This window comes from Asparagus officinalis, chromosome 6, assembly GCF_001876935.1.
Source record: "Asparagus officinalis chromosome 6, Aspof.V1, whole genome shotgun sequence".
In the NCBI taxonomy this organism is placed as follows: Eukaryota; Viridiplantae; Streptophyta; class Magnoliopsida; order Asparagales; family Asparagaceae; genus Asparagus; species Asparagus officinalis.
In genome coordinates, this window is record NC_033799.1 from 32,052,402 (window position 1) to 32,077,436 (window position 25,035).

General features: G+C 39.8%; 4 protein-coding genes and 1 long non-coding RNA gene across 8 annotated transcripts; 3 read left to right on the forward strand and 2 right to left on the reverse strand.

The window, feature by feature from the left end:
• Positions 275 to 2,983, forward strand: LOC109844809 (internalin-I-like). 3 transcript variants are annotated; one of them, XM_020413959.1, is made up of 6 exons: positions 275 to 526; positions 942 to 1,554; positions 1,644 to 2,027; positions 2,130 to 2,213; positions 2,310 to 2,418; positions 2,535 to 2,983. In XM_020413959.1, the coding sequence occupies exons 1-6, from the start codon at positions 284 to 286 to the stop codon at positions 2,608 to 2,610; spliced, it is 1,509 nt and encodes a 502-aa protein (XP_020269548.1). In that variant the 5' UTR covers positions 275 to 283; the 3' UTR covers positions 2,611 to 2,983. The 3 variants fall into 3 exon arrangements, with proteins under 3 accessions (XP_020269548.1, XP_020269546.1, XP_020269547.1); XM_020413957.1 differs by having other exon boundaries at positions 1,644 to 2,213; XM_020413958.1 differs by having other exon boundaries at positions 1,644 to 2,213; positions 2,657 to 2,983.
• LOC109844810 (non-specific lipid-transfer protein 1-like) lies at positions 2,993 to 3,911 on the reverse strand. Its single transcript, XM_020413960.1, has 2 exons — positions 3,484 to 3,911; positions 2,993 to 3,186 (listed from the first exon to the last, which is right to left on the reverse strand). The coding sequence occupies exons 1-2, from the start codon at positions 3,837 to 3,839 to the stop codon at positions 3,171 to 3,173; spliced, it is 372 nt and encodes a 123-aa protein (XP_020269549.1). The 5' UTR covers positions 3,840 to 3,911; the 3' UTR covers positions 2,993 to 3,170.
• LOC109846020 (PKS-NRPS hybrid synthetase CHGG_01239-like) lies at positions 5,591 to 7,458 on the forward strand. The gene is made up of 3 exons (XM_020415242.1): positions 5,591 to 5,896; positions 6,570 to 6,977; positions 7,065 to 7,458. The coding sequence occupies exons 1-3, from the start codon at positions 5,625 to 5,627 to the stop codon at positions 7,456 to 7,458; spliced, it is 1,074 nt and encodes a 357-aa protein (XP_020270831.1). The 5' UTR covers positions 5,591 to 5,624.
• On the forward strand, positions 7,652 to 8,700 carry LOC109845433. Its single transcript, XM_020414684.1, has 2 exons — positions 7,652 to 8,388; positions 8,491 to 8,700. Exons 1-2 carry the CDS (start codon positions 7,819 to 7,821, stop codon positions 8,668 to 8,670), a joined length of 750 nt encoding a protein of 249 aa, XP_020270273.1. The 5' UTR covers positions 7,652 to 7,818; the 3' UTR covers positions 8,671 to 8,700.
• Positions 13,341 to 21,707, reverse strand: LOC109844462. Of its 2 annotated transcripts, XR_002248036.1 has the most exons (3): positions 21,266 to 21,707; positions 17,504 to 17,698; positions 13,341 to 13,440 (listed from the first exon to the last, which is right to left on the reverse strand). It is a non-coding gene; the product is annotated as an uncharacterized LOC109844462 (long non-coding RNA). The 2 variants fall into 2 exon arrangements; XR_002248037.1 differs by lacking the exon at positions 13,341 to 13,440 and having other exon boundaries at positions 17,499 to 17,698; positions 21,266 to 21,702.

The following is a 25,035-nucleotide window of genomic DNA, read 5'->3' on the forward strand; positions in this document are numbered from 1 at the left end:
GGTGGGTCTTGAATTAAAATAGTTCAGGGAGTTATCTCCAAAACCCTACAATGTTAGGGGGTTTCTGAAATTAACAAATAAAATTGTAAAGATACTCAATAGTTGTGTACCCACCCATATCCCATGCTCTTTAGTGCATATTAATGTCGTTTTATCCTTAAATGGATGCACACTATATGACATCAAGTTACAGATTTTTATCTATCTATTTTTATCTATCTAATCACATGTGTTCTGTCTCACAACTTTACATTCATTAAGTTGATTATGAATCTGATCTCATATGTATATGATCTTTTTGGTCTTAGGATTGGATGGTTTAAAAGAGTTGGACTTGTCAAGATGCTCAAAGGTTACAGATGCTGGTATTAAGCATGTGTTATCTATTCCAAGTTTGGAAAAGCTATTTGCATCTGAAACTGGCATGAGTGCTGAGGGTGTGAAAGCTCTCTCCTATTTTACAAGTCTGCGAACCCTGGATTTAGGAGGGATACCTGTAACTGACAAGGCACTGGGTTCATTACAGGTATCTTTTGAATATACCTTTATATAATGTCTTCCATACTGAAATTCACAATTCAGCTACTATATTGTTCTCCCAACAGACGTCATTTGTTTCTGAGGGTCCAATTACCAGTAATTCCTGACGAATGTTCCCTCCCTTATGAAAACTATCTGAAAATTCTGTTACCATAAAGTTAAACAGTGATATTATGATGCTTCCATGATAGAACTGAATGGAAGAATAAGATTCATGTAGGCGACCCCAAAATTTTGGGATAAAGTTCTTTTTGTTGTTGTGACTTTCAATACAAAATTTAGCATAGTGCGGTTTTCGATTCTTGAACTCATAATGATTTGTCTATTTTTTTTACCGCATTGATTGTACTAATGAAATTGTGTTGATGTTCACTATGGATCATTCTCTTATCTTGGTGCAGTCGTTGGCAGGGCTTGAGTACTTGGATTTATGGGGCAGTGAAATTTCCAACAATGGAGCTGCTCTTCTTGAAAATTTTCCCAGATTGAACTTCCTGAATCTAGCTTGGACTAAGGTCACTGTGTTGCCACATCTTCCTTCAGTCACAACCTTAAACATGAGTAACTGCACCGTCCATGCTTTATTTGATGGAGAAAGCAAAACTAGAATTCCTTTGTCAAAGCTTCTTTTAACAGGAGCTACTATTGTTGATCCTAGCGAAGTTCTTAGAAATGTTGAAGCAAGCTGTATGACCTTCTTAGATATTTCTGGCTCTTCCACTTGCAACTTCAGTTTTCTTGTTAATATGAGGCGGCTGGAGCATTTGGATCTCAGCTCAAGCAATATGAGCGGTAGTTTAATCGATGATTTAGCACATGTTGGAGACAATTTGAGGTACTTAAATCTCAGCAAGACCAAGATCACCTCTGAGGCAATTGCTTTGTTGGCTGGTCATGTGTCAAACCTTGAAACTCTCTCCCTTTCGTACACAGCAATTGATGATGCCTCTTTGCCATATATAGGGATGATGACTTCTTTAAGAACACTTGACTTAAGCCACACAGGAATTCAAGGTATGAAATCTCTCCCTCAAAATTTTGTCACTTTGACAGAAGATTAATATATGTTGTGTTCTAATCGTTATTTTTTATGGGAATAACAGGTTTTCTTTCGGATAAAACATTCTCACTGATAGAGCTACAGAATCTGAGTATTTTGGAAAATCTGAATCTGGAAGAGACTTTAGTTAGAGACGAGGCTTTATATCCCTTGGCTTTCTTTAGAGAATTGAAATGTTTATACCTGAAGAGCAATAATCTTTCTGATATTGCCCTCCAAGCTTTATCATCACCTCTCCCAAATTTGCAAATTCTAGGATTTCGTGGTGCTGTGCTGACAAACTCAGGGCTTCTTTTGTATAGTCCCTCACCAGTGCTTCGTACGTTAGACTTGAGAGGATGTTGGCTTTTAACTGCAGATGTTATTTCATTATTTTGTAAGCATCATCCTAGAATTGAAATCAGACATGATGTGAATTCTGCTATTGGTTCATCCTCATTTCAAAATCCTTCAAAAGGACCAAGAGCAAGGCATGGGGGAGAAAAGTTACTCGAAGTCCCAATTTTAGTAGGTATGAATTCTGCTATTGGTTCATCCTCATTTCAAAATCCTTCAAAAGGACCAAGAGCAAGGCATGGGGGAGAAAAGTTACCCGAAGTCCCAATTTTTGTAGGTATGACTCTTAAATGATTGCACTATTATCTGTAAGATTTTTAATTAATTGTTGCATTCACATCTAATTTCTTTTTTATTGTGGTAATTGTTTCAGATGAGAGAATAAAGTACGTTCGAGAGGAACTGTTGGACTTGCGGTTTTCACCCCTATCAAATCTCACGCTGCAAGGACGAGAAATGTTGCCAACGATTTTGAGGAAGGAGTAAGTACTTTGTATTTTGTATTGCATCTCAATTTGTCTTTGAAGTGCATCTGCTTTGCTCAATGCTTGAAGGAATCTTACTTCTGTAACCTGTACTTGGCGCCTTGTCGTTTTAGCCCTATCACATGCAGCAAGCCTGAGATGTGCAAATTAACTCAAAGGACGATTCTCATTCTTGTTAATTATCCGTAAGCAGATGACTGATATTGGGTGATTTTTCCAATGAATTTGATTCCAGGTCAGATGCTTAACCCGGAAAATAGCAGGAGGGGGAAAACCCCATTTGAGGAGAATGGTATTTGAGGGCTTTATCTTTTTTTTTTTCGAAGAAAAGTTCTCGACAGCCATTGTTAATGAGGATATATTGACTGTCCCATAGAACGTAAGTATGTAATCTTCAGAGTACTGCTGGGGGAGAGAGTTACTGCTGAGACGTCTGTAAATGGAACCAGCATTTAATTTTGGTTAATTTTTGTTCGGCTCATCCCATCTTTGTCCAAATTTTATTCGCATTATGACAATCTCGGCAGAAAGGGGGACACTGTTAGAAAACAAACTTCATAAAGAAACAATGTAGTCAAAGCTAAAATGGCACAAGGCACTGATTATTATTACACAAATTCAAGATAAAAACACTCTCCTGGCTAACATCACCCTACGGCATTACAGTTATTTCCTCTAATTAACCTCCTAATACACTAATAACCATTGCTCTGTTTCCTCCAACTCCATGATCCCCAGCTGCCTCCCCCTCACGGCGACACAAAGCTGCAATAACAAACGACGCATCATGATATTAGCTGAGCGAAAAAGTTGAAGAAAATCAATTGCTTAATATGCTAATTGCAGATGCACCCCTATATTACCCATGATTTTTCTAAATGTTTTTTTTTTCGCTTTGCCAAATAATAAATATTAGGAGACCTTTCAGCAACACACTGACGTCACACGCAAATACAAGTAACTGGGAGATAATTAGATTTGGACGTCAACTATCTAATTATCACAAAATACAATTAACAGAGAGATAATTCGATTTGGACGTCAACTACCTAACTATCATACCTATCACAGTCCATGGTGGGGGAGAGAGTGAGATTGAGGTTGAGCCCGCACGTGCGGGGTAACACCGCAGCACGATTGAGATCAACCATGGGGAGCCGAGGGGCGATGGACTTGATGCAGTCGCAGACGGCAACTCGGTCCGCCACCGAGCCCGTCGACGCGGTCTGGTTGAGGGCGGCCACGCCGCTGCAGCATGGGCCGTACGGGGCCCAAGCCCTGTCGGCCAAGTAGGCGACGCAAGGCGTTATCATACGCGCCACCATCTTGCACGTCGGAGACATGGATTGGGACGGTGAAATAGCGATCGCGGAGAGGAGGAAGAGTAGGAGGAGGCGGCGGCTGAGGAGGAGAGCCATGGGGGTTGAAATGATTGATATATAATGATGATGCTGAGTTAACGAGAGGGCTGGGATTTAATTAACTAAGTAATTTAATGGTTGAGTGTATGATTTATAGATGGGTGGATGAGAGGGTGAATGCATCATGAGGTTGTGATGGGGGCGAGGGAAGGTGAGGGATGAGGATTTCATGGCCTTTCATTCGCATTAGCATGCATGAAGGTGTGAGGGGGTCTGGTCATCTGCTTGTGAACTTACCCCCCTAGGATCTAACGTATTTATCAGTTATAATCTTCCAAAATGATATAGTTTTCTATTTGGTAAAACTTCAGCGGAGGTTGCTCAAAGCATTTGACCAAATATTATATGGATCCTTAATGTTTGAAAGTGGTCCCTAACCAAAGTCCATTCTATAAAATCTATTAAATCTTGCTGACTTGGTAAGACATGCACGATTGCTATATCCACTCCCAAACAGTAATTTTGGGAGTTGGATTGCCAAAAATACCCTTTTGTATGAAGTGGTCCCTAACCAAAGTCCATTCTATAAAATCTATTAAATCTTGCTGACTTGGTAAGACATGCACGATTGCTATATCCACTCCCAAACAGTAATTTTGGGAGTTGGATTGCCAAAAATACCCTTTTGTATGCTTTATCACAGAGTTATTAAATGCACATTGACTCGGAATGTTATTAAAATGCACAGAGTTACTAAATCCACTTGACTCGGAATGTGATAAGGTCCAAAGTTCGGAATGTTATTAAATGCACATTGGATTCATTCATTATATTTATTTTTTCCTTGTTAAATATATGGCTATATTAACTTATTAAGTATAAGGCCACATGGGATGAATCCAATGAGTTGCTTTATCACAGAGAGCACAAGTTCAATTGTAATTTCTCTGTATTAACCAAAAGACAAAAAGAATTCACAACTAAATGTTTGCCTCGGTCAGTGAGCTTTCAGAAATTCGAATTTTTGACTAATTTGAATTTCCAATACAATTTACACAAATTACATAAAATCGTTTTTTTCAAAAATAAATTACACCACTCAAAATTGATTTTGACCCCTTAGATTTTTACCTATAAAAAGGCCAACAGTTTAAGTTTTTCAAATCACAATCACAACTCAAACACTCACAACTCAAACACTTACAATTACAATCACAAACAATATGAATTCTGGAGATTACAACTCCATAAATCTTGATGAAGTTGAATTCGTCATCGACGAAACACAAAGTGATCCATTCCAGGATCATAGTTCATATGTAGAGTTTGAAGACATTTCAACCGATTTCGGTAATCCGGAAGGAGGTTTTGCTAGTAGAGAGGACATGGATGCTCATGTAAGATATGTTGCTGGCTTGAGGAACGTTACTTTGGCAATTCGTGATTCGAAGGGAAAAGACGGCCGACGGCCCAAAGTTCGATATTTATGTAGCCAAGGTGGCGGATACAGACCAAAAAAGGTTACTGGAACTAGGTCCACTAAAACGACAAAAAATAATTGTCCATTTTGGTTGGACGGAATGGAGTACCCTGGAGGGCGCTGGTACTTTGAAGTCCGGGAGGGGAGACACAACCATCCATTCCCGTCTCATGCTGTGGGATCTCGTTTAGGTAAAATATCCCCTATTCAACTTGAAGTTATTAGGGAGCAAGAGAATTTTAATTTAAGCCCGAGTAATATGTTGGCGTCCATGAAAAGGGCTGATCCGGAGAACAAATCGTGTACAAGTTTACAATGCTGTCAGTAAGGTGCGTGCCCAGAAAAGAGAAGGTCGGACCCCGATGAATAATTTCATCCATTTACTCAGGCAATTGAACTACATGTACGACGTTCGGACTGCTGATGAATCTTCCGAACTTGGAGATATTGTTTTCTGCCACCCGGCTTCTTTTGTGATGGTGAATGCATATCCGGAAGTCATGATGATTGATTGTACGTACAACACCAATGAGTATGACATGCCTCTACTAGAAGTGGTCGGTGCAACAAGTACGGACAAAACGTTCACTATCGCCTACGCATTCATGCGAAATGAGAGACAAGAAAACTACAGGTTTGTGTCTTAATGAATTTTAATTTTTGTCATATGTTTAAATTTAAAATTGTTAATTAACATTATTTAGTACAATTGTTTGTCAATGTTATGAATAATGTTAAATTGAATATTTAGGAGGAGTTAATATTGTTATGAACATTATTAGTATTGTTTAATTAGGAGTTATTATTTTTATGAACATTATTAGAATTGTTTAATTAGGAGGAGTTATTATTTTTATGAACATTATTAGAATTGTTTAATTAGGAGGAGTTATTATTTTTATGAACATTATTAGAATTGTTGAATTAGGAGGAGTTATTATTTTTATGAACATTATTAGAATTGTTTAATTAGGAGTTATTATTTTTATTGAACATTATTAGTATTGTTTAATTAGGAGTTATTATTTTTATGAACATTATTATATTGTTATTTTTTTATTGTTATATTGTTTAATTAGAACTTATTATAATATTATTAGGAGTTGTTACTGTTATGAAAATTATTATATTGTTTAATTAGGACTTATTATAGTATTATTATTGTTATTAACATTGTTATTGTAGTATTGTCATTAATATTGTTATTATGTTAATTTGTTGTTATAAATTACAATTGACAATTATTTAGTACAGTTATTTTGTCCTACGTTTAAATTTAAAATTATTAATGTTATATTATTTTGCAGGTTTGTGTTACAGTTTATCCGTACTTTGTTCGTTAGCCAAGTGACACCTAATGTCATTGTAACAGACCGAGATTACGCCTTGATGCATGCTGTCGAGTATGTTTTCCCGGAATCCAGGCATCATTTGTGTCGCCGTCACATTGAGCAATGCGTGCTACAACGAGCACTGCAGCAACCTGGTTTTTTAAAAGAGGCGGCAGAAGGATTTAAATTTCGTTGGAATTGGGCGATAAGTGCACCGACCATAGATGACTTTAATGATAGATGGGGACGTCTGGCAGCACATTATTCGAGTTGGGGAGCATTGCTGAACTACTGCATTGACACATGGATTAGTCCGCATTCCCAAAAAATCCTGTCAGCTTACATCGACCATTATTTTCACTTCGGAAGCTACACAACAAATAGGTACTTCTTGTGAGATTTACGTGACTAAATAATCGTTACATGTAGTCAACATTAATAATTAATATTCAAGTTCAATTGGTAATGCAGGGTCGAAGGAGAACATCATCGCGTCAAACGACATTTAGATGGTGGTCGGTACCCATTCGATACCGTACTGGAGAAACTTCACAAGGTGATGGAAGGCCAAATCTGTGAGATTAAGAAAGTAGCGAGAGTTAACGCTACTAAATCCAACACAGACACCCTTGGAGATACGTTGTTTGTTAATCTGAACAGATCAATCACGTTTAAAGCATTCGGCCTCATAAGGAAAGAAATGCAAGTTTTACAAGAAATGGGTCAGGATCCAACAACGTGTGGTTGCTACCTAAGGAGAACTCATGGTCTACCGTGCGCACATGAGCTTCAGTACTACATCATAAATGGGTATAGCATTCCGTTGGATCAAATACATGATTATTGGAAAAAGTTAGATATTTAGTTTCCAATATTTCCTAATGATGCCGCGGATGGATCCCCGACTCCACCAAATCCAGTGAGGAGGACGTTGTTCGAAGAAGTCCCTGATATTACTGCACCTCCTACTGCTAAAAAAAAACCAAGGGTAAAAAGCTCTCTAATCTCCGTGTACCTTCGGCGTGGGAGAGGGTTGTGAAACAGTACAGATTTAAAAAGTCTCCAAACAAAAAGGTAATACTACATAACTTATGAATTTCTATATTTGAAAATTATGATTTATATTAGTTACTAATTTATTATTCTCAATTTAACATTGTCAACCTATGCATTTGTAAAGGGCCCTGGACGTGTTGCTTCTATCTCTGAATCACAGGGGAGTCCAATGAGCACATCCCAACGTACGGGGCCACCAGTATCACCATCTTCTCCAAATCCTCCGTGCTCAAGGCCTCCAATGTCAACCCCTTCTTCCAAAGGCACCACGTTCATCTTTAAGAATTCTGTATTTGAGAGAGAATTCCCGCCCTACATTAGAAAATACATAGATCAATGCACAGATGTAGCGGCAGACGGAAATTGTGGATTTAGAGCGGTGGCTCTAGCAATTTACGGAACAGAAGATGATTGGGTTAAAGTTAGACAAGACTTAGTAGCAGATCTACAGAATAGAAGCGCCTTGTACGCTCGAATCTTAGGTGGGAGGAGTGCGAGGAGTTCTAATGTGACTAATCTCATCCAATCGATTGCTCACTACCATGGACCAGCGGATGATGATTACTGGATGGCGGTACCGGATTGCGGTCACGTAATTGCAACAACATATAATGTTGTTTTCATGACATTCAGTGAACATGGAGGAAATACTTGTCTGCCAGCGATATTAGATGAAACACAAGGACCTCCAACCCGAAAGGTGGTGTGCGGACATCTTAGCAATGATCATTGGATTTTGGTAAGAAAATTACACTAGTCGACGATCATATAAACAAGTTGAATTTTAACTTTAATTTTTTATATAAGAATATAACTTCAATATTTGTACATTTTTTTCCAGTTGCATATGAAACCAGGGGATCATCCGGTACCACCCATAGCATTTTACTGGAACGACCATCACGACAAATCTGCAGATGGTTTAGATGCACAATTTGCATTCTCGATCGGTCACTTTAACCGTCTCCACAATGAAGATGGAGAACGTCGAGCAGCAACAAGAAGAAGAAAGAACAATTAATTAGGATCGAAAAAACAATTGATGTATTTCGTTGAGTAGATTAATACTTTGATTTTCTAATAAATTTTATTATTATCCTTCATTATAGTCTAACACTTCAAACATTTCTCACACTTAAACAAATTTTATTAACGATTTTAAAAATTCATTATAGTCTAACTATTCACACTCTCAAACAGTAACTTTGGGGGTGTGTGAGGACTAAACCGCAATGAATGGTTATAAGAAGCATCTACAGCGATACTATTTGAAAACAGTATGAAACAATGCTGCATTTGGATGAATAAACGGCAAGCTATCACATTTTTGATTACATTTATTACAAATATAAGAAGAGTTGAGCTTTCTTCAGTAAATATGAAGAAAGAAATTAATATTGGTACGCCCAAAGGCTAGCCTAGACTCCACCGAGAATTCAAAGAAAATTGGATCCTCAAGGAAAAACGAAAATGAGACAACAACAATGTAATGATAAAGATAAAGATTCTTTCAAAATTAAGGGAGCACAAGCAATTACTACTGCACAATTTTCAAAAGGAAATTTGAAATTCTACAGTGTACTAAAATTAACAAAACACATCCAAAACAAGGGCAATTTAGTCCTCACACACGCCAAAGTTACTATTTGGGAGTGTAAATAGTTGGACCCTAAGACATGGCCTTGTTGTGCTACTTCCGCGTTAAAATTTTTAGTTAAATTCTAAATTTAACAAAAACTTATAATTTGACTATTTTTGTTGATGCGGTGAGAGAAACTAGGATCTCACTAATTTGTTTGCTAACATGATAGTGCCACATTATCGTCACGTTTGCGAAGCTTGCCCAAAGTTTATAAAAAGGATCTAAGTTGACGTTAGGGACCCCACTGATGATTTCCAAACATTGATGAGAACCTAAATGATATTCCGCTAATTTTTCATTCACCTCAATTGAACTTTTATGTTTTAGGCATGCCCAAATTGACATTCTCAGGCTTCCAAGTGCTGAAATAATGGCCTAGGCAAGCCTTATAGGCCTAGAAATAAGGATTCGTTTACTTACTATGAGCTAACGATTTAAATTGGCCAAGAATGGATAAAATGAAATGGGCGCGAGTCCAATTCATACGTAATCCGAAACAATTTGTCTGACTAAAGTATGTTTGTTCGCGCAGAAGCAAGCAACTACGAAGTTAGTAAAGTAAAGAAAAACGGAGGATATTTCTGCTATTTTTGGACAAAAAAAAAAAATTTATTTATTTCCATTGAAAAATTATGTCTACTACTTCCTTAAATGCTACTGTGACATCTATACGGTACCTCTACTTCCTAAAAAATGTTCCCCCTCCTCAGGAGCCCGAAACAACTCGGAAGTAGGGAAAAGCATAAGCATGTGTAGGGCCATACGAAAGATTGAGCATGTGAAAAAGGGTTTTTCGAAGTCAATCAGAATCTAGCTTAATTATCTCCATCTCTTGCACGGATTTATATGTAACGTAAATCCAAGTTTATGCACAATTCCATTAAGAATCCAAAATATGGGACCAATAGGAGGGACAAACTAGTGATGTGTCTCCCTCCTATTGGATAATGAGTTGGTTATCATTAATGATGATCAACTTATTATCCAATAGAAGGGGGACACCTCACTTGTCTCCCCTATTGGTCCCATATTTTGGGTCACTGTAGCAAAGCTCTTCCATTAAACAGTAACACATCTTACTATATCTCGATTGCAGACACGCCCTTATGGCGCTATTAGTGCGGATAAGTCTCTTGAGAGAACCTTTTTTCTTTCCTATTTTAACCTTCTCAATGATTAAAAAAAAGGTTTTGCTATAGGGACTCAAAATATGGGACTAACAGGAGAACACGTCCTATTGCATAATGAGTTGGTCATACCAGCTCATTATCCAATTAGAAGATGACACCCCACCTGCCCTTCCCGTTGGTCCCATATTTTGTTTCCTTGGTCCCATATTTTGTTTCCTTGGTGATTTTTTCTAAAAAAAAAATCACTCAAGAGGTCTATCTAGTAAAGCTATAAAGTATCTATCCGCAATTAACGCTTCTAAAACTTCTCGCTTGAAAGAATAAAACTCCATAAAAAATGATACAAGGTGGCAGGAGAGGATTCACGTGTTTCGCTGTATCAATTCTAAATTGATGAATTCAGGGTCATATCAGTACAATTAAGTATCAAATCCGTGTGAGCAACTATCGCGTCAATGCAACCATTGACTGAAAATCTGCGCTCAATAATGAATTCAGGGTTTTGTCGGAATGCATCTGTACAAATTAGTTGGGGAGAAATTAGCATTAATCTAGAATTAATGAGCCTTAGGGCCTGTTTGGATTTGTAAAGGGTGAAGGGAAACTGATAGAAGGAAAGAGAAAGGAAGGGAAGGGAGTTCCCTTCCCCTTGGTTACACCCCAATTTGGGGGGTAACAAATTTTATACTCCCTTGGTTACACCCCAATTTGGGGGGTAACAAATTTTATACTATTAGGGGGTGAACCAAGGGGAACTAAGATGAATTAACTTCACCTCCTAAGTGTTCCCAAACAAGGTGAATGGAGGTGAATGGTTCCCCTAACTTCCCTTCATCCTCATTCCCCTCAATCCAAACAAGCCCTTACATTAACAAAAGTTTAAATTTAAGGGTTTTTCTATAGAGTGCTCATAGGCACGTTATAAGAAAGGAGAGAGATAGAAAGAGATGATTGGGGAGAGGATCCCAATGTAAATCAGGTGAGCCCCCTCCTCAATCATCTCTCTCTCTCCTCTTTTATAGAGTGCCCATGAGCAATCTATAGAAAAACCCTAAAATTAATTTTAACTTAAAAATTATGGCTATTAAGTATTGACTCAAATTTCTATTTAAACTCATCGCCTTTTCTTATTTTACCCGATACGAAACTGTACTCACATTAATCACCTCAACTAACTTGGTTTATTAAAAAAAACATTGAAAAAATTTGCGATATGAATTATTAGTTTTGAAGAAACCAATCGTTGCTTCAACTTTCAACAAAAAATTCAAACTGTCAAATCATAATCTTGGAACTTGGACGCAATGAACATGTGAACATGACTACTACCAAAAAGTTAAGGGTGTGTTTCGATAGATGTAATTGGAGCTTCATGTTGTTTCAGTTACTGTAGGCTGTCTAAAAATCACAATAGATAGCTTATCCCCCATCAAACACTAATGATGGAAGTTACAATCTGACGACTTTCAGAAGGTTACAATTTGAAGACTTTCACGTAGATCGCTGAAGGTTACAATCTGACGACATTCACGACAACCGATAAGAGCTCTAGTTCAACAGCATTCACAATCAACATCGGGAGTTACAATTTGACGACTCTCATATTCTCAAGGAGCCAACACGAATATTACAAGACAATGATCTTTGCAAACGCTATGACAAAAGAGATTACTTGTTGATAATCTCTCCAAAGCAAGACGTGAAACTCATCACCGCGCTCTAAGACCAAAACGCAGAGGTCCTCCCCGTGTATCAACACCAAAACGCGGAGGTCCTCCCCGTGTATCAACACCAAAACGCGGAGGCCCTCCCCGTGTGTCAACAGTAAAACGCGAGGGTCGAACCTACGTTACAACATCAAAACGCTGGAGTCGGACCCGCGTTACAACATCAAAACGCTGGAGTCGGACCCGCGTTACAACATTAAAACGCTGGGGTCGGACCCATGTTTTTCAATGCCCAGCGAGTACCCAACTCCGCGTCTCCAGTGTAAAACACGGAGTTAGGGTCCTGAACACCAACGTGGGCGTTTGACTCGTTCAAACACGAGCTGAACGGTTGCAGGAACCGTTTTCCCTCCACGATTTGAGGGATTTCCACCCCACTTAGGAGCGGATTAAGGGGGCGGTTACAGATTAAGGGGGCGGTTACACCCCCTCAACCCCATTATGGAGAGAATTAAGGGGGGAGGGGGGTTACACCCCTTAATTCCATATAAATATGGATAAACTCAATTGAGTTCAGGCTGGCATTTTTGGATCTGAGAGTTGGCAGCGGTCTGTTGGAACTTCTTGGCAGCAAAGGGGGAGATCTTGGAGCATCATAGATTGAGAGATCGACATTCATCTTTTGGAGCATTCCTTGAAGCCTTCGGCCTTGGCTTGAGAACCGATTCTCGGTTCAAATCAACTCTTTTTCAAGAGTTCAAACTCGTTCAGAGTTATCAACTCAATCAGAGTTCTAAAACTTGCCACACAAGTTCTCCACAACGTCAAATCGTGAGGAGAAGATATTGTTCCAGTGAATCAAGATATTCGGATCGTCAACGGAGAGCAAATTCGACGCAAGCATTCGAAGGAGGCACTCCATTGCTACCGTGAAGAACCCAGTTTTAAACAAAGGGGAGAATCAAATTCATTCTCCTCTCTTTTGTAATCGGAATCCAAATTGTAATCGATTTTAAGAGAATACAGATCAATTTTTCATTCGTTTCTTTTACATCGAATTTTTCCACAAACAGTTACATCTAAGTTTTAAAAGTATTATTTAGTTAGATATTATTGCAATATCAAAAAAGTTATAGTAACAAAATAAACTAAAAATAGAGGTATTAAAACGACACTTAAATTTAAACATGCTACAACACCTTGAGTCAGAACATCATCAACATTTATCTGTAGGGGAAAGCATGACCAGTATACATACAAACACACGCTGTCCTCCGCCACGCTGCAGTCACACCCTCTGTTTTTATTTATTTACGCCGTGTACCCCTTTGCTACTGCCTGCTCATGCAAGCCTGCAACAAACAAAGAGAGTCCCCATCATATATCGCGGGAAAACAGCAGCTAAGAATTAATTCTGCAAATTAAAATCAGTAATATATAGTTCAACAAAACACCTGCATACAAATACAAACAGAGAAAGATAATTTGAAAAGTTCAGTTGTTTTTTTAGCGAGGGATCTTCCCCATGGTCTTTTAGACTGTAGGTATCAAACCCCCGGGCATAACTAAATGGCACTCTAAATAGAAGTAAATAAATAAATAAACAAACTAGTTAAGAGGAGAAATCAAAGAATTTTTAAACAGTGACAAAACCCCTTGAAAACACTTGATAAAACTAATCTGCTCGTATCAAGCAACCAAAAGGCAGCGCACGTTAAATTAAGAGAGATTACTCGAAGCAACGGAACCGGAGGCTGGTGGGTATAACACTGGTCCGAACCCCACACTTCCGGGCGAGCCCAGACGCCCGGCGGCCGTCTATCCTCCCCACCTCCGCCATCATCGCCCTCAGGCAATCGCACACGCCTCTCTTCCCCATCGAGGTCATCGACGAGAGCTCCTCGACGGACTTCACCGCCGCGCAACAGCTCGACGAGACCGGCCCGCGCTCGTCGCCCATGACGTACGGCACGCACATCCCGAACGCCGTCTGCGCCACACCGCAGTCTGTCTTCGTGTGGCTCTCGACCGCTCTGATCGCGGCCAGAACGGATAACATGACTATCAACATCCGTATGAAACCAGACATGACTGGGAGAGAGTGAGATACCTGCTACTGCTACTGAAGTTATGCGCGTGTTAATGTCATATATGGGGGTTGGGAAGAATCTAGTGGTGGAGAGAATGACTGGGGGGAATAATTAATGTCCACATCGAGGGTCGATCAATGGTTCTCTGAAGATAGACATGAGCTGAAGTAAAGCCAAACAAAGGCATCTCTGTCAACTTGACATCTGGGTTCATGTCACCCATCGGCACTCAATTTGGCTAAGTTAAATAATGGGCACAATATATGATGTATCATAAAAATCTAGGCGCTAGGGCTTTTTCTTTATTGAGGTTGGCAATAATAGCTGCCATTAAAAGCTTAACAGGGGTAAGGCTCGTACTGGTCTATGACACCATCAGTTTCCTTTAGGGTTAATTGCCAACAGAACCCTCTTAGTATCATTTTATTGTGATCAAACCTCTTATAGTTGTACCTATTGTGAGTAGAACCCTGAGTGCTTTTTTTTAAAAAACTTTTAAAATCGTTAAGAATATTTGAAGAGGCAGATAGACCACCTATAATTCTATCGATGAGGATAAACACCCAATTGCTTTTTTTTTTTTTACTTTTAAAAAGTTAAAAAAGTTCACTAAGTAGGTATATTCACATTTGGGCTAATATTATAGGGGGTTTACTCATAATAAGTAGAATTATAAGGAGTCTATTCACAATAAATAGAATTACAAAAAAAAATCTCTTTGCAATTGAGGGTCACTACCAAGAGTTTGTTCGCAATAACCCTTACTTTTATTTAAGAAGTTCTTAGTTTCACCAGCTGTGCGCTTTGATATTGACTACTACTCTTTTGTATATTCACCTACTAAACCAAGATATTATAGTTATGCTTATCCCTTCAAAAGATATAATTATCATTAGTCTGTTGGTGCTACCAATTAGAGCAACAGGTTAGCACGAAAACAATAATAGAGTTGGAATCAACTTCGATGTTTTCTGACACATAAGGATTACAGTTCAAGATGACAGCAATGTTGGAATGAGGTGTAGATCAAACCTCGATTCCGACGAGGAGCTCCGGCGAGCTCGAGGGATGGCGCAGGCGAGCGTGGACGTCGACTCAGGTGAAGTCGACGGCGAACTCCAGGCGCAGTTCCAGGTGAAGCTCGAGCAGGCGAGCTCGAATTTGGCGTTTCTGACCCTCGCATTTGGGATACCGACCCACGCGTTTTGGAGCTCCGACGATCGCGTCTTGACGCACCGACCCTCGCGTCGAGCTTGGGCGCTCGCGTGGCTGGCGACAGCCCGATCGCGACCCACGCGTTTTGGAGCTCCGACGATCGCATCTTGGCGCTCCGACCCTCGCGTCAAGCTTGGGCGCTCGCGTGGCTGGCGACAGGCTGTCGCCAGCCTGTCATGTTTCGCCTATAAAAGCAAACCCCGATGCCCTAGCCATGGTGCTTCTCTCCCCCGATCTCTCTCTGGCGACGGACAAAAAAACGCAGCAGCGTTCCCATCTCCAGCTCTCAACTGTTCTTTTGAGGGGAGATTAAAAAAAGGATTTAAGAAGAGAGAGGAATTTAAAGGGGATTTATATTGTGGAATATTCTTTATTCTCAAAAGAGAATTGAAAGGGATTATTCCCTTTAATTATTAACACTGTTGCTACAGTGTTCATTTTGAGAAATCTCAGTTTTAAGATCTGCTCTTGAATTGTAATTTCTTGTTTGATTAATAAGAAATTTACTGTGTGGCTCCCGAGGACGTAGGCAGTTGCCGAACCTCGTAAATCTTGTGTACTTTTCTCTATACCGTATTTCTGCTGTTTTAGGGGTTTTGCATAGCCCCAGCGGGTAGTATTCCCAACAAACAATAAACACAAATAAGTTTTTATTAAATAAAATAAATATATAAGAACCACAATCTACTGGTATAATTACGGAGCTCACATAGGTTATAAAGAAATGTTAGGGGCACACCTCAAGTCACACTTCCAACCACACCTCCCCTTCTCATTCGCTACAGTACTCCGGGCCCCACATAAGTTTTTAAAATTTAAAAACTCATGTGGGGCCCGGAGTACTGTAACGAATGAGAGGAGATGTGTGGTTGGAGGTGTGGTTTGGGGTGTGCCCCTAACACCACTCTAGGTTATACTATGAGGAGTCAATAAATTCCAGTACTAGAAAAGAAATTATGTGATATCATGACTTCGAAATAAGGACTCCATAATCTGGGTATAAGTATCAAATTTAACGGAGCACAAGTAAAAGATTAGAAATACAACTGCTAACATACTACTTTAGCTTATAAAGTGACACCCACTAACCGATATGGCCTAAAAAATGACACCAGCGATAATAGCATATATAAATTGATACACTTAACCATCTACACCTCCTCTGGTCATCAAAAAGTTTTGATTTGAGCGGGAAAATTATGGATTTTGGCACATACACCCCCCATATTACTTACATTTACTGATTTGCCCTTTAAAATTAAAAATATTTATAAAAAAATCATTTTAAAATCATTTTTTTATACTCCCCCCACCCCACCCAAATAATAATAATAATAATAATAACCCAAACAAATATCTCTCCCTATCATCTCCTTCATCCTCTTCTTCTCCCCTCTCATAAACTCCACTTTCACTCCTTCCCAAAATTACTCCCTCTCCCCTTTCTTATACACACGCGCGCGCGCACTATCAGCTTCATCCTCCTCTTCTCCTCTCTCTTATTCCCTCTTCCCTTTTCTCCTTTCCAAAATCCTCATCCTCACCTCCTCCTCTCCATCCTTGTCCATACATGTTTCTCCGCTCAACTTTTCCCTGTTCTCTCATCTCAGTCTTCTTTCCCATTCCCTCCTCTCATTTCCTCTCTCCCCTCTCCCCTCAAACATTAACTAAAAGTGGAGAAGGGAGTGGAGGAAGGGAAGGAGGGGAGTGAGGAGAGAGAGGTTGAGAAGAAAGAAAGAGTAGAGTTTTTATGCAAATATTTCAATTTGAATGTTAAATTTATAAATGAGAGATATGAGGAGTATATATGCAAAACTTCACAATTTTCTCGCTCAAATCAAAACTCTAGCAGCTAGAGTAGGTGTAAACGGTAAGATATGTCAATTTATAGGTGTTATTATCGCCGGCGTCACTTTTGTAGGCTTCATTGGTTAGACGGTATCGCTTTATAAGCTAAATTGGTATTTTAGCCGAAATACAACTATCTGAATGATAAAAGTGAAATGACATGAAAGGGATTAGAAGAAATTTTCTAAACAAGCCCGTTCATAATTTTTTTTCTAAAAATAGACCCATTTGAGTTTTTCTTCTTCAAGGGATTATCATCTACCAACATATAGGGATTATTGCTGAGCATCTACCAACGTGTATTGTACAAATAACAGCAAATCTTCGTTATCGACATACAAGCATCCCTAATAATCGAGGATAAAGATACTTATTGATTCTTCTGGAATTGGATCACTGCTGCAGCCACCACAAAAGGACTCCTGGAAGTGTATGAAAGATCAAAACTCCATGTAGTCTGCGAAACCATAACAAATGAAAATAAAAAACCATAAAAATGAAAAGAAGAAACAATAGGCACTTGTTATTAAACAAAAGACGGAACATTAAAATTATTATTAAACAAAAGATGGAACATTAAAATTAAAACCATGTGCAATAGAATCTCCTTGTTCCCCCACATAGGAGAGGAACAAATTTTTACATAAGCCCATAAGGTATTAAAATGCACAAGCAATTGCAAGTTTTGATTGTGGACTGGCAGAATGATCATCCCCTGCAGCAACATGGGACTAGTAACAAAGACGTATTGCGGTTGAAAAAATTGAACAACTGCATCACAGATAAACTAAACCATTCCATAACCTTGATTTCCAAGTTGTGTGACTTGAATTATGCAATGAGAATACTCCAGTGGGTTGCATACAGATAACCATGAACCATTCATCAAAGTATTCCATGTAGGCCTCATCTATTAGTAGCGCCACAGAAAGTGTTTCATATTCATCTAAAACCTCGATCCATGTTACTCATGATTCTCTGCTTTTAACATAACCCTAAAATAGTTGATACAAATGTGGACACCCTTCATAACCATAAAGCTGTACACTGTCATTGTTCACGCAAACTTTCCGACCTTCCTAACTCACATATCCAGCCAAGCTACACTATACCTTGCTAATTTTATTGATACTCACAGTTGTGCCCTTACAATATGCTTCATAAATTGAGAAAGACAGTTACCAGGATAACTGAAGTACGCCAGGTCGAAAGTCAAGGATATTTCTAGTACAGTTTAATAGGAACATCACACGAATGCTTAAGAACATATATCTGAGAAGAAACAAAATTTCCATGGAGCACAAACTAATACTCATAGCAAGAAATACATATTCCACATATAGATCATTAATCAATATAGTACAATTCATAAATGAATTTCCTACGGAAGCAATTTGCGATTGTTCGATTGCTTAAGCTATTACAGCTGTTACTGTATAATGATTATTTAATCTAATGTATCCTAAACAAAGCCAACTATAATCTAACTATTTCCATACATTTCTCCTCCATCTGCTATTATTCTGCTTGTCTTCATTCAACGACGACCCTCGACCATTCCAAGATTCAACTACCAGATTTCCTGCAGCCCTGGAATTGTCTATCACATAAGTTTTTTTTACGCACATAATATTATTCAAGATTAATGCATTCAAAAGTTTCAGTCCAGAGGATTTAATCGTCTAATTTTCTGATTACCGAAACATGCAGAAAAACAATATCAACAAATCTACGCTAGTTTATAAAACAATATGTACGACGTCAAGTACATGAACTGGAAATCATCCATCAAAGTCACTCGTGTACATGAATCGTCTATATATACACAGACGAAAACTTGAAATATACTTCAGCAGTGTTTTCAGTCATGACTTCACAAATTAAAAATTAAAGAGTATCGATCGAAAAATGATGGGTCAGATTACAGTTATGTCAACTTAAGTGGATAGGAATAAGTCATGCACCAACTTTTTTAGCCGTTGATATTGCATTGGGATCCATGATAGATATGAAGAATCTTTTAAGATTTGTGCATCTTTTGATGGCACAAATCTTGAGACAAAATGAGTGGATAAAAAGTTTGGTGGACAAGGCCTCCTATCCACTTAAGTGGATAGGAGTTTTACTCTCTCTCTCTCTCTCTCTCTATATATATATATATATATAGAGAGAGAGACCCACGACGCTATCGCCCGCTACGCTATCGCGCAATAGTGGTGACATATTGCGGAATATGTCTGTTCGTAAAAGCGGTCAATAGTGTGTCATAACGGTAAATAGTGAGCGATTGCATTCGAAATTTGCTTTTTGACTGCTATTTAAAAGCGGTTTGAGGCGTATTTTTTTAAAATTAAACTTAACCATTGACCATTGTATTTCACTGTCTCCTGTGATTTTTAGCATACTCCCGCCACCTCTCATAGTCTCTGACACCTACCTTGATACTTCCTATCACCTCCTTCACCGTAAGCTCCTCTTAGGGCAGTCCTGTCACCGCTAAACTCTTCTTCTCGAAGACGACGACTTTTTAACTCCTCCAATCATCTTCGGTATTACGTGATGGTTACATGTCTATTTCATATTTAGGATCTCTTTAAATCATCCAATATGTACTTTTAGATTTCTTAAAATTTTTTTAATTTTTCTTTTTTTAGTATTTATACATATCTAAATTAGACCGCTATTTGACTTTGCGCTTTTTACCGTTATTTTACCGCAATAGCCCGAAATAACCTTAGCGATGCCTCACCGCTACGTGACGCTATCCGCTATCGATAACCTTGAGATAGAGAGAGAGAGAACCTAAGGAGGCTTCTTAGGTTCCATCTAAGGGTGCACAATCTCAGCCCTTCATTACTTTCATCTCCGCCCTCCATTTCAAAATAACCCAAAACCTAATCCTCCACCCCCTTCTACTTTCTCCTTTCATTCTCAGCCCCCCAAAAAATCAACACCCCCACCCCAAAATCAGATATGAGATCTCAGTTCTCCTCTCTCCTCTCATCCGCCCGCCCCGCAGATGTCGCGCTTGTTCCCCTCTCGCCAGCGGTCCCGCGCCCTCGGCGCCCGCCTCGCAGTCACCGTCCAACTCTTTGTCTGCCCCCATTCGGCGCCGCTTCTCGCCTTCTTCTCCTTTCAGACCAAACTCTCAGCCCTCGGCCTCCTCTCCTTCGCCGACACTCACGGTATTCTTGCCCGACTCGTATGCTCTTCGCCGGCCGTCTCGCTCGCCCTTATTCTTATTTCAAGCGGAAATCTCAGCCCTCCTCTCCACCGTTCGATCGCTCGCTTGCCTCGGCTGCCCGCGCTCTTGCTCCCCGATTCGCCTCGGGCTGGCCTCTTCGTTGTTTTCCTCGACAATTGTTGCGGGAACTTCTCCTCGACGCACGTGACAGCCTCGATCCTCGCCAAGCGTCGCATCACATCTCCTCGAACCCCCGAGGCTGCAGGAAAGCTGCATCAGGTGTTCGCAAAGCTTTGCAGACTCTCTCTCCACCTCGCACAATTACTCGTAGCATAGCGTCCAAGTCATGGCGTTCGACAAATTTCTTCATATATATATATATGAGAGAAATATGGAGAAACTTGGTACCAAGTTTTTCCATTGAACTTGGTAGTGAGGTGGCCAAATCCCCACCCTACATCACACCTTGAAGAGAGAGCATCAATCACTATTCACCTACTTATAAAAAGAGGCTCCATTTTCAAGGTGTGATGTAGGGGGGTGATTTGGCCACCTCACTATCAAGTTCAATGCAAGAACTTGATACCAAGTTTCTCCATATTTCTCATATATATATATATATAGTTTGAGTGATGGCAGCACTCTAATGAAGTCTAAGTTATGTTCATTCGTGACAAAGTTCACATTTTGCTGGCTTGCATTGCATTTCATCAAGATTGTTATTTTTGGGTCACTATTAAAAGAGTAAGCATAAGCACCATAATCAATTAAAAACTAAGGTAAATTACTTAATTAGATAAACCCCTCATTAATCCGAAAACCATTCTAATTTTTTTTTACCTTTTCTCTTCTCTGTTATCTGTAGGTGAGCGATTCAAAAGTCGGAACAGCGTCCATTGCGCTCCCAATCCCCGTACCGCGTGGGCTCGGGCCCACGGGGCCCACCGACCTCTCCCGTTGTCTTATTTACGAAAGCGCCATCAGCATCGTCATCTTCATCTTCTTCTTCATCCTTCTCCTTGTCGCCATTCGAAGGAGGAGGCGATGGAGGGGAATCTCCCATCGATTTCTCCGAGGGTTGATTTGGGGCTGAGGATGACAGATCTCTCGTCGACGCGAAGATCGCAGGGGAGAGGGATCGGTGGTTGCTTTGAAACCCTAACCCTAATTTGGGGACTGAGGAGAGTAGACGGGGGAGCTTGGTCGCCATTTCGATCTAGAGAGAGAGAGAAGGGAGAGAGGGGGGGTTTAAGAAGGAATTGAGGGCATCTTAAGGAAAGTAGGAAAATAGAGACACGTGGGAAGATTAGTCCCACGTATCAATGGCGGTTCTGGGCCTTGGACTCGAAGGAGAAGTGTTGGATCAATGGGCCTAAGTCCAAGACTGGCCTTCTCCCAAATTCATATGGACAAAAAATATGTGAGCGCATTGGGTAGGCTTCTGAAAATCCCCATGAACTGCTCAAGGAGCACCTAAAATTTTTTCCGTGAGCTTTTGGGATGCTTTGCTCACAGTTCTTCCGAACTTTAGATGTTGCACACGAGTACCACTCCCGATCTAGAACCATTTTTTAACTGATCACATGTGGGAGTTTTCAATGAGAGATCCAAATCCTAATGTCTCAAGCTTTATAGTACATGTAAACCTTAGGGCTCCCTTTACAAGGTCGTGAATATGACAAATGTTGCAATGTCTAATAATTAAAAATTGGGAATAGACACGGATTGACCATTGGTCTTGTAAGCCAAGATCCTTAGCTTCAACCACCAAGCCACCTACAAAGGATAACTTTTGAAGTAACTCAATTCTCTCAATAAATCCCACAATCTTTATCTTTTTCTCATTTTCTCTATCCTCTTTTCCCCAAGGAACCCTAGAAACAAATTGCTCCAAAATTCAAAAGGACGGATTTTGTGAAACTCCCCAAAGTTTAAGGGATGATCTTAACTAATTTTGAAGCTCAAGGAGTTTGTGAAATTTACCCAAAGAACTTTTGCCCCTGACCTTGAAATTTAGTTCGTTTTATTCATTTTAAACTTCATTTCTCGAGTTTTTGTCATACTCCTTGAATTGTTTTCTGGATACGAGAGAAACCTTGGCAAGGCATGAGGATTCCTAGACCGAAGTTCTAGTTCATTCTTGACCCCTACCACCTAAACCCTGGGCGTTCTTGCAATTTATTCAAATTATTGAGATTGCTCCCTTAAGTCTTATATAATTTGGGTTAGTCCGTCAGATTATTGAAATTGTCGATAGATCCTTCAAATCATAGGGGTTCTTGTAATTTAGTTCCTATGTTAGTTCTTAATAAATTAGAATCCACTTTATCTCCGATAATGAAAGTTCCATGGAATTTTTTTTGCTAAACTCCATTAAATTACATTGAAAAAAAACAATTTTCTTATAAAAATGTTTCAAAATTTCAGATGCAATGTATAAGCATACATATAAGGCATATTCCTAAGGACCATAGGCCCATCTACCCCTAGTACCAATGGCTAATCACTAATTAGACGCTCTCAATGGACATCCGAGGACCATAGGCCCATCTACCCCTAGTACCAATGGCTAATCACTAATTAGACGCTCTCAATGGACATCCGTTGGGCATAACAATTCAAACTATGGTTTCCAATGGCTAATCACTAATTAGACGCTCTCAATGGACATCCGTTGGGCATAACAATTCAAACTATGGTTTCTCAGTCAATCTCTTGTCATCTTGATTGACTCCTACACTCTAAAATATAATGTGTTTGGCAACTGAAGAAACCGCGAACGATTTGATGAAGAACAAGTTTTGAAGACTGCAGGAGTCACATTTGGAGCTTCACGGTCGACCGCGGTGTAAGGTCGGTCGACCGCGAACGTGCAAAGACTCTGGGAGGAGTCTGGCTTTGGCACGGTCGATCGCCGTGGTCGACCGCGAGACCCTGTAAGCGAATATTAGGCTCTGTCGTTTGTCACGGTCGACCGCCGCGGTCGACCGCCAAACCTTGTAGGAGTTTTTCAGGCTCTGTCGTTTGTCGCAGTCGACCGTGGCGGTTGACCGCGTATCGGGTCAGGCCCATGTTTGATTTCCTGTTCAATTTAGGTTTGGTTTTGCTATAAATACCAACATACGAATTAGGGTTTCTTTGGCTTGGATTGGAGATTAGTTTGGGGATATTGGAGCGCAGAAAAAGAGAGTTTTTCTGAGCAATTGTTTGAGGGTTTATTTGGAGAGATTAAGAGCTTTGTTGGTGAGATTAGTTTGTTCCTTCGAGTGATTTGTAATCTCAAGTTGTACTCTTTTTTTCTATTAGTGAAAACCCAATCCCCTTCTTACCCCGTGGACGTAGGCAATTTGTCGAACCATGTAGAACTATTGTGTTTGGATTTGTGCCGTTGTTTTGATTTGTTTGGCCTTTATCTCGATATTCGATTTGGTTCTCGAAGCACGCCCGTTTGGTTGTCCCGCTTTCGCGCCGCGCACAACAATTGGTATCAGAGCTTCAGATTCTAGATCTAGGATTTTGTCTTAGTTGGAGGAGTAGATCAATTTGGAAGTTTGGCTAGGGCTTCGTTTGGTGAGAAATGTGGGATCTTTTTTGGTAACGACTCTATCTTTTTCAGTTTGGATCTATTCTTCATTTGTTCCGCATTGGTTTGTTGGTACTTGGGCTATTTGGATGAGTAGATCACTTAGGAGGCTCTTTGAGTGTTTCGTTTGGAGATAAAGGTGAGGTTTTTCCTATTTGTGGATCTTGTTACCGTCGTGCGGGGTGAGATAGTTTAGAGACTCTTGTTAGGGTTTTAATTGGAGGTAAAATTCTTTCCTTTATCAGTTTGGATCTATTCTTCATTTGTTGGTGGTTTGAGATAGTTGGCCGAGATAGAAGGATTTGAGGCTGGGTTATTTGTTTGTTGATACGGTGTAGTGGATTATTGAGAAGTGCCATTGACCTGCATATTAAAGTCCTTTGAGTACGTGGGTATGAGCAAGGAGACCGAGGTGGAGTTTGGTACTTCTATTTGATGATTGAGGGGTCTTCTATTTGGTGTTCATTTAGGCATTCTGGGGCCTTCCAATGAGGTATCATTGGAAGGTAATTGGTATTTTGGTTTTCTATGTTGAGGATTGTACTAGGCATTTGTGGGTTGCAACCAAATCCCGTTGGTTTTAAAGTCCTAGTAGTCAACAACAATTGGAAGAAGTGTATTGGCAGAAAGGTAACTCGTTGTTCTAGCTTTGGTAGGGGTCCTTTCTTGCATTTGTGTCGAGCTCATGGCAATAGGAGATACTTCATTGGTGTGGAGATTTTGGGGCGACGAGATGAGATGAAAGTTTCGATGGGTCGTTCCTTTCTGGAGGAGGATCAGCGTTGGTTGTCGAGCATTGGTTCTAGTTTTGGAGGTTCGACATATTTGGGTCATCTTAGTCATAGGTCACCGACTGCTGTATTAGGAGTTATTGGATCTGGTGGAGCTGCTTCAGATTTTGGTCGGTGTTGGATATTTGGTTACCCAGTATTTGGTCACATCAAGGATATGAGATTTGATCCGATTGCGTGTTTGGGATTCGGAGGCTCATTTGATTATCGTTTGGGAATTTCTGATTTTGTTCTGA

Coding starts and splice junctions, on each gene's coding strand:
- LOC109844809 (XM_020413957.1), top strand. CDS start 284: ATGTATATGATCTTTTTGGTCTTAGGATTGGATGGTTTAAAAGAGTTG. Junction 527..941: donor AGGCACTGGGTTCATTACAG/GTATCTTTTGAA, acceptor ATCTTGGTGCAG/TCGTTGGCAGGGCTTGAGTA. Junction 2,419..2,534: donor CCAACGATTTTGAGGAAGGA/GTAAGTACTTTG, acceptor TTGTCGTTTTAG/CCCTATCACATGCAGCAAGC.
- LOC109845433 (XM_020414684.1), top strand. CDS start 7,819: ATGAGCACATCCCAACGTACGGGGCCACCAGTATCACCATCTTCTCCA. Junction 8,389..8,490: donor GCAATGATCATTGGATTTTG/GTAAGAAAATTA, acceptor ATTTTTTTCCAG/TTGCATATGAAACCAGGGGA.
- LOC109846020 (XM_020415242.1), top strand. CDS start 5,625: ATGAATAATTTCATCCATTTACTCAGGCAATTGAACTACATGTACGAC. Junction 5,897..6,569: donor GAGAGACAAGAAAACTACAG/GTTTGTGTCTTA, acceptor ATTATTTTGCAG/GTTTGTGTTACAGTTTATCC. Junction 6,978..7,064: donor GGAAGCTACACAACAAATAG/GTACTTCTTGTG, acceptor TTGGTAATGCAG/GGTCGAAGGAGAACATCATC.
- LOC109844810 (XM_020413960.1), bottom strand. CDS start 3,839: ATGGCTCTCCTCCTCAGCCGCCGCCTCCTCCTACTCTTCCTCCTCTCC.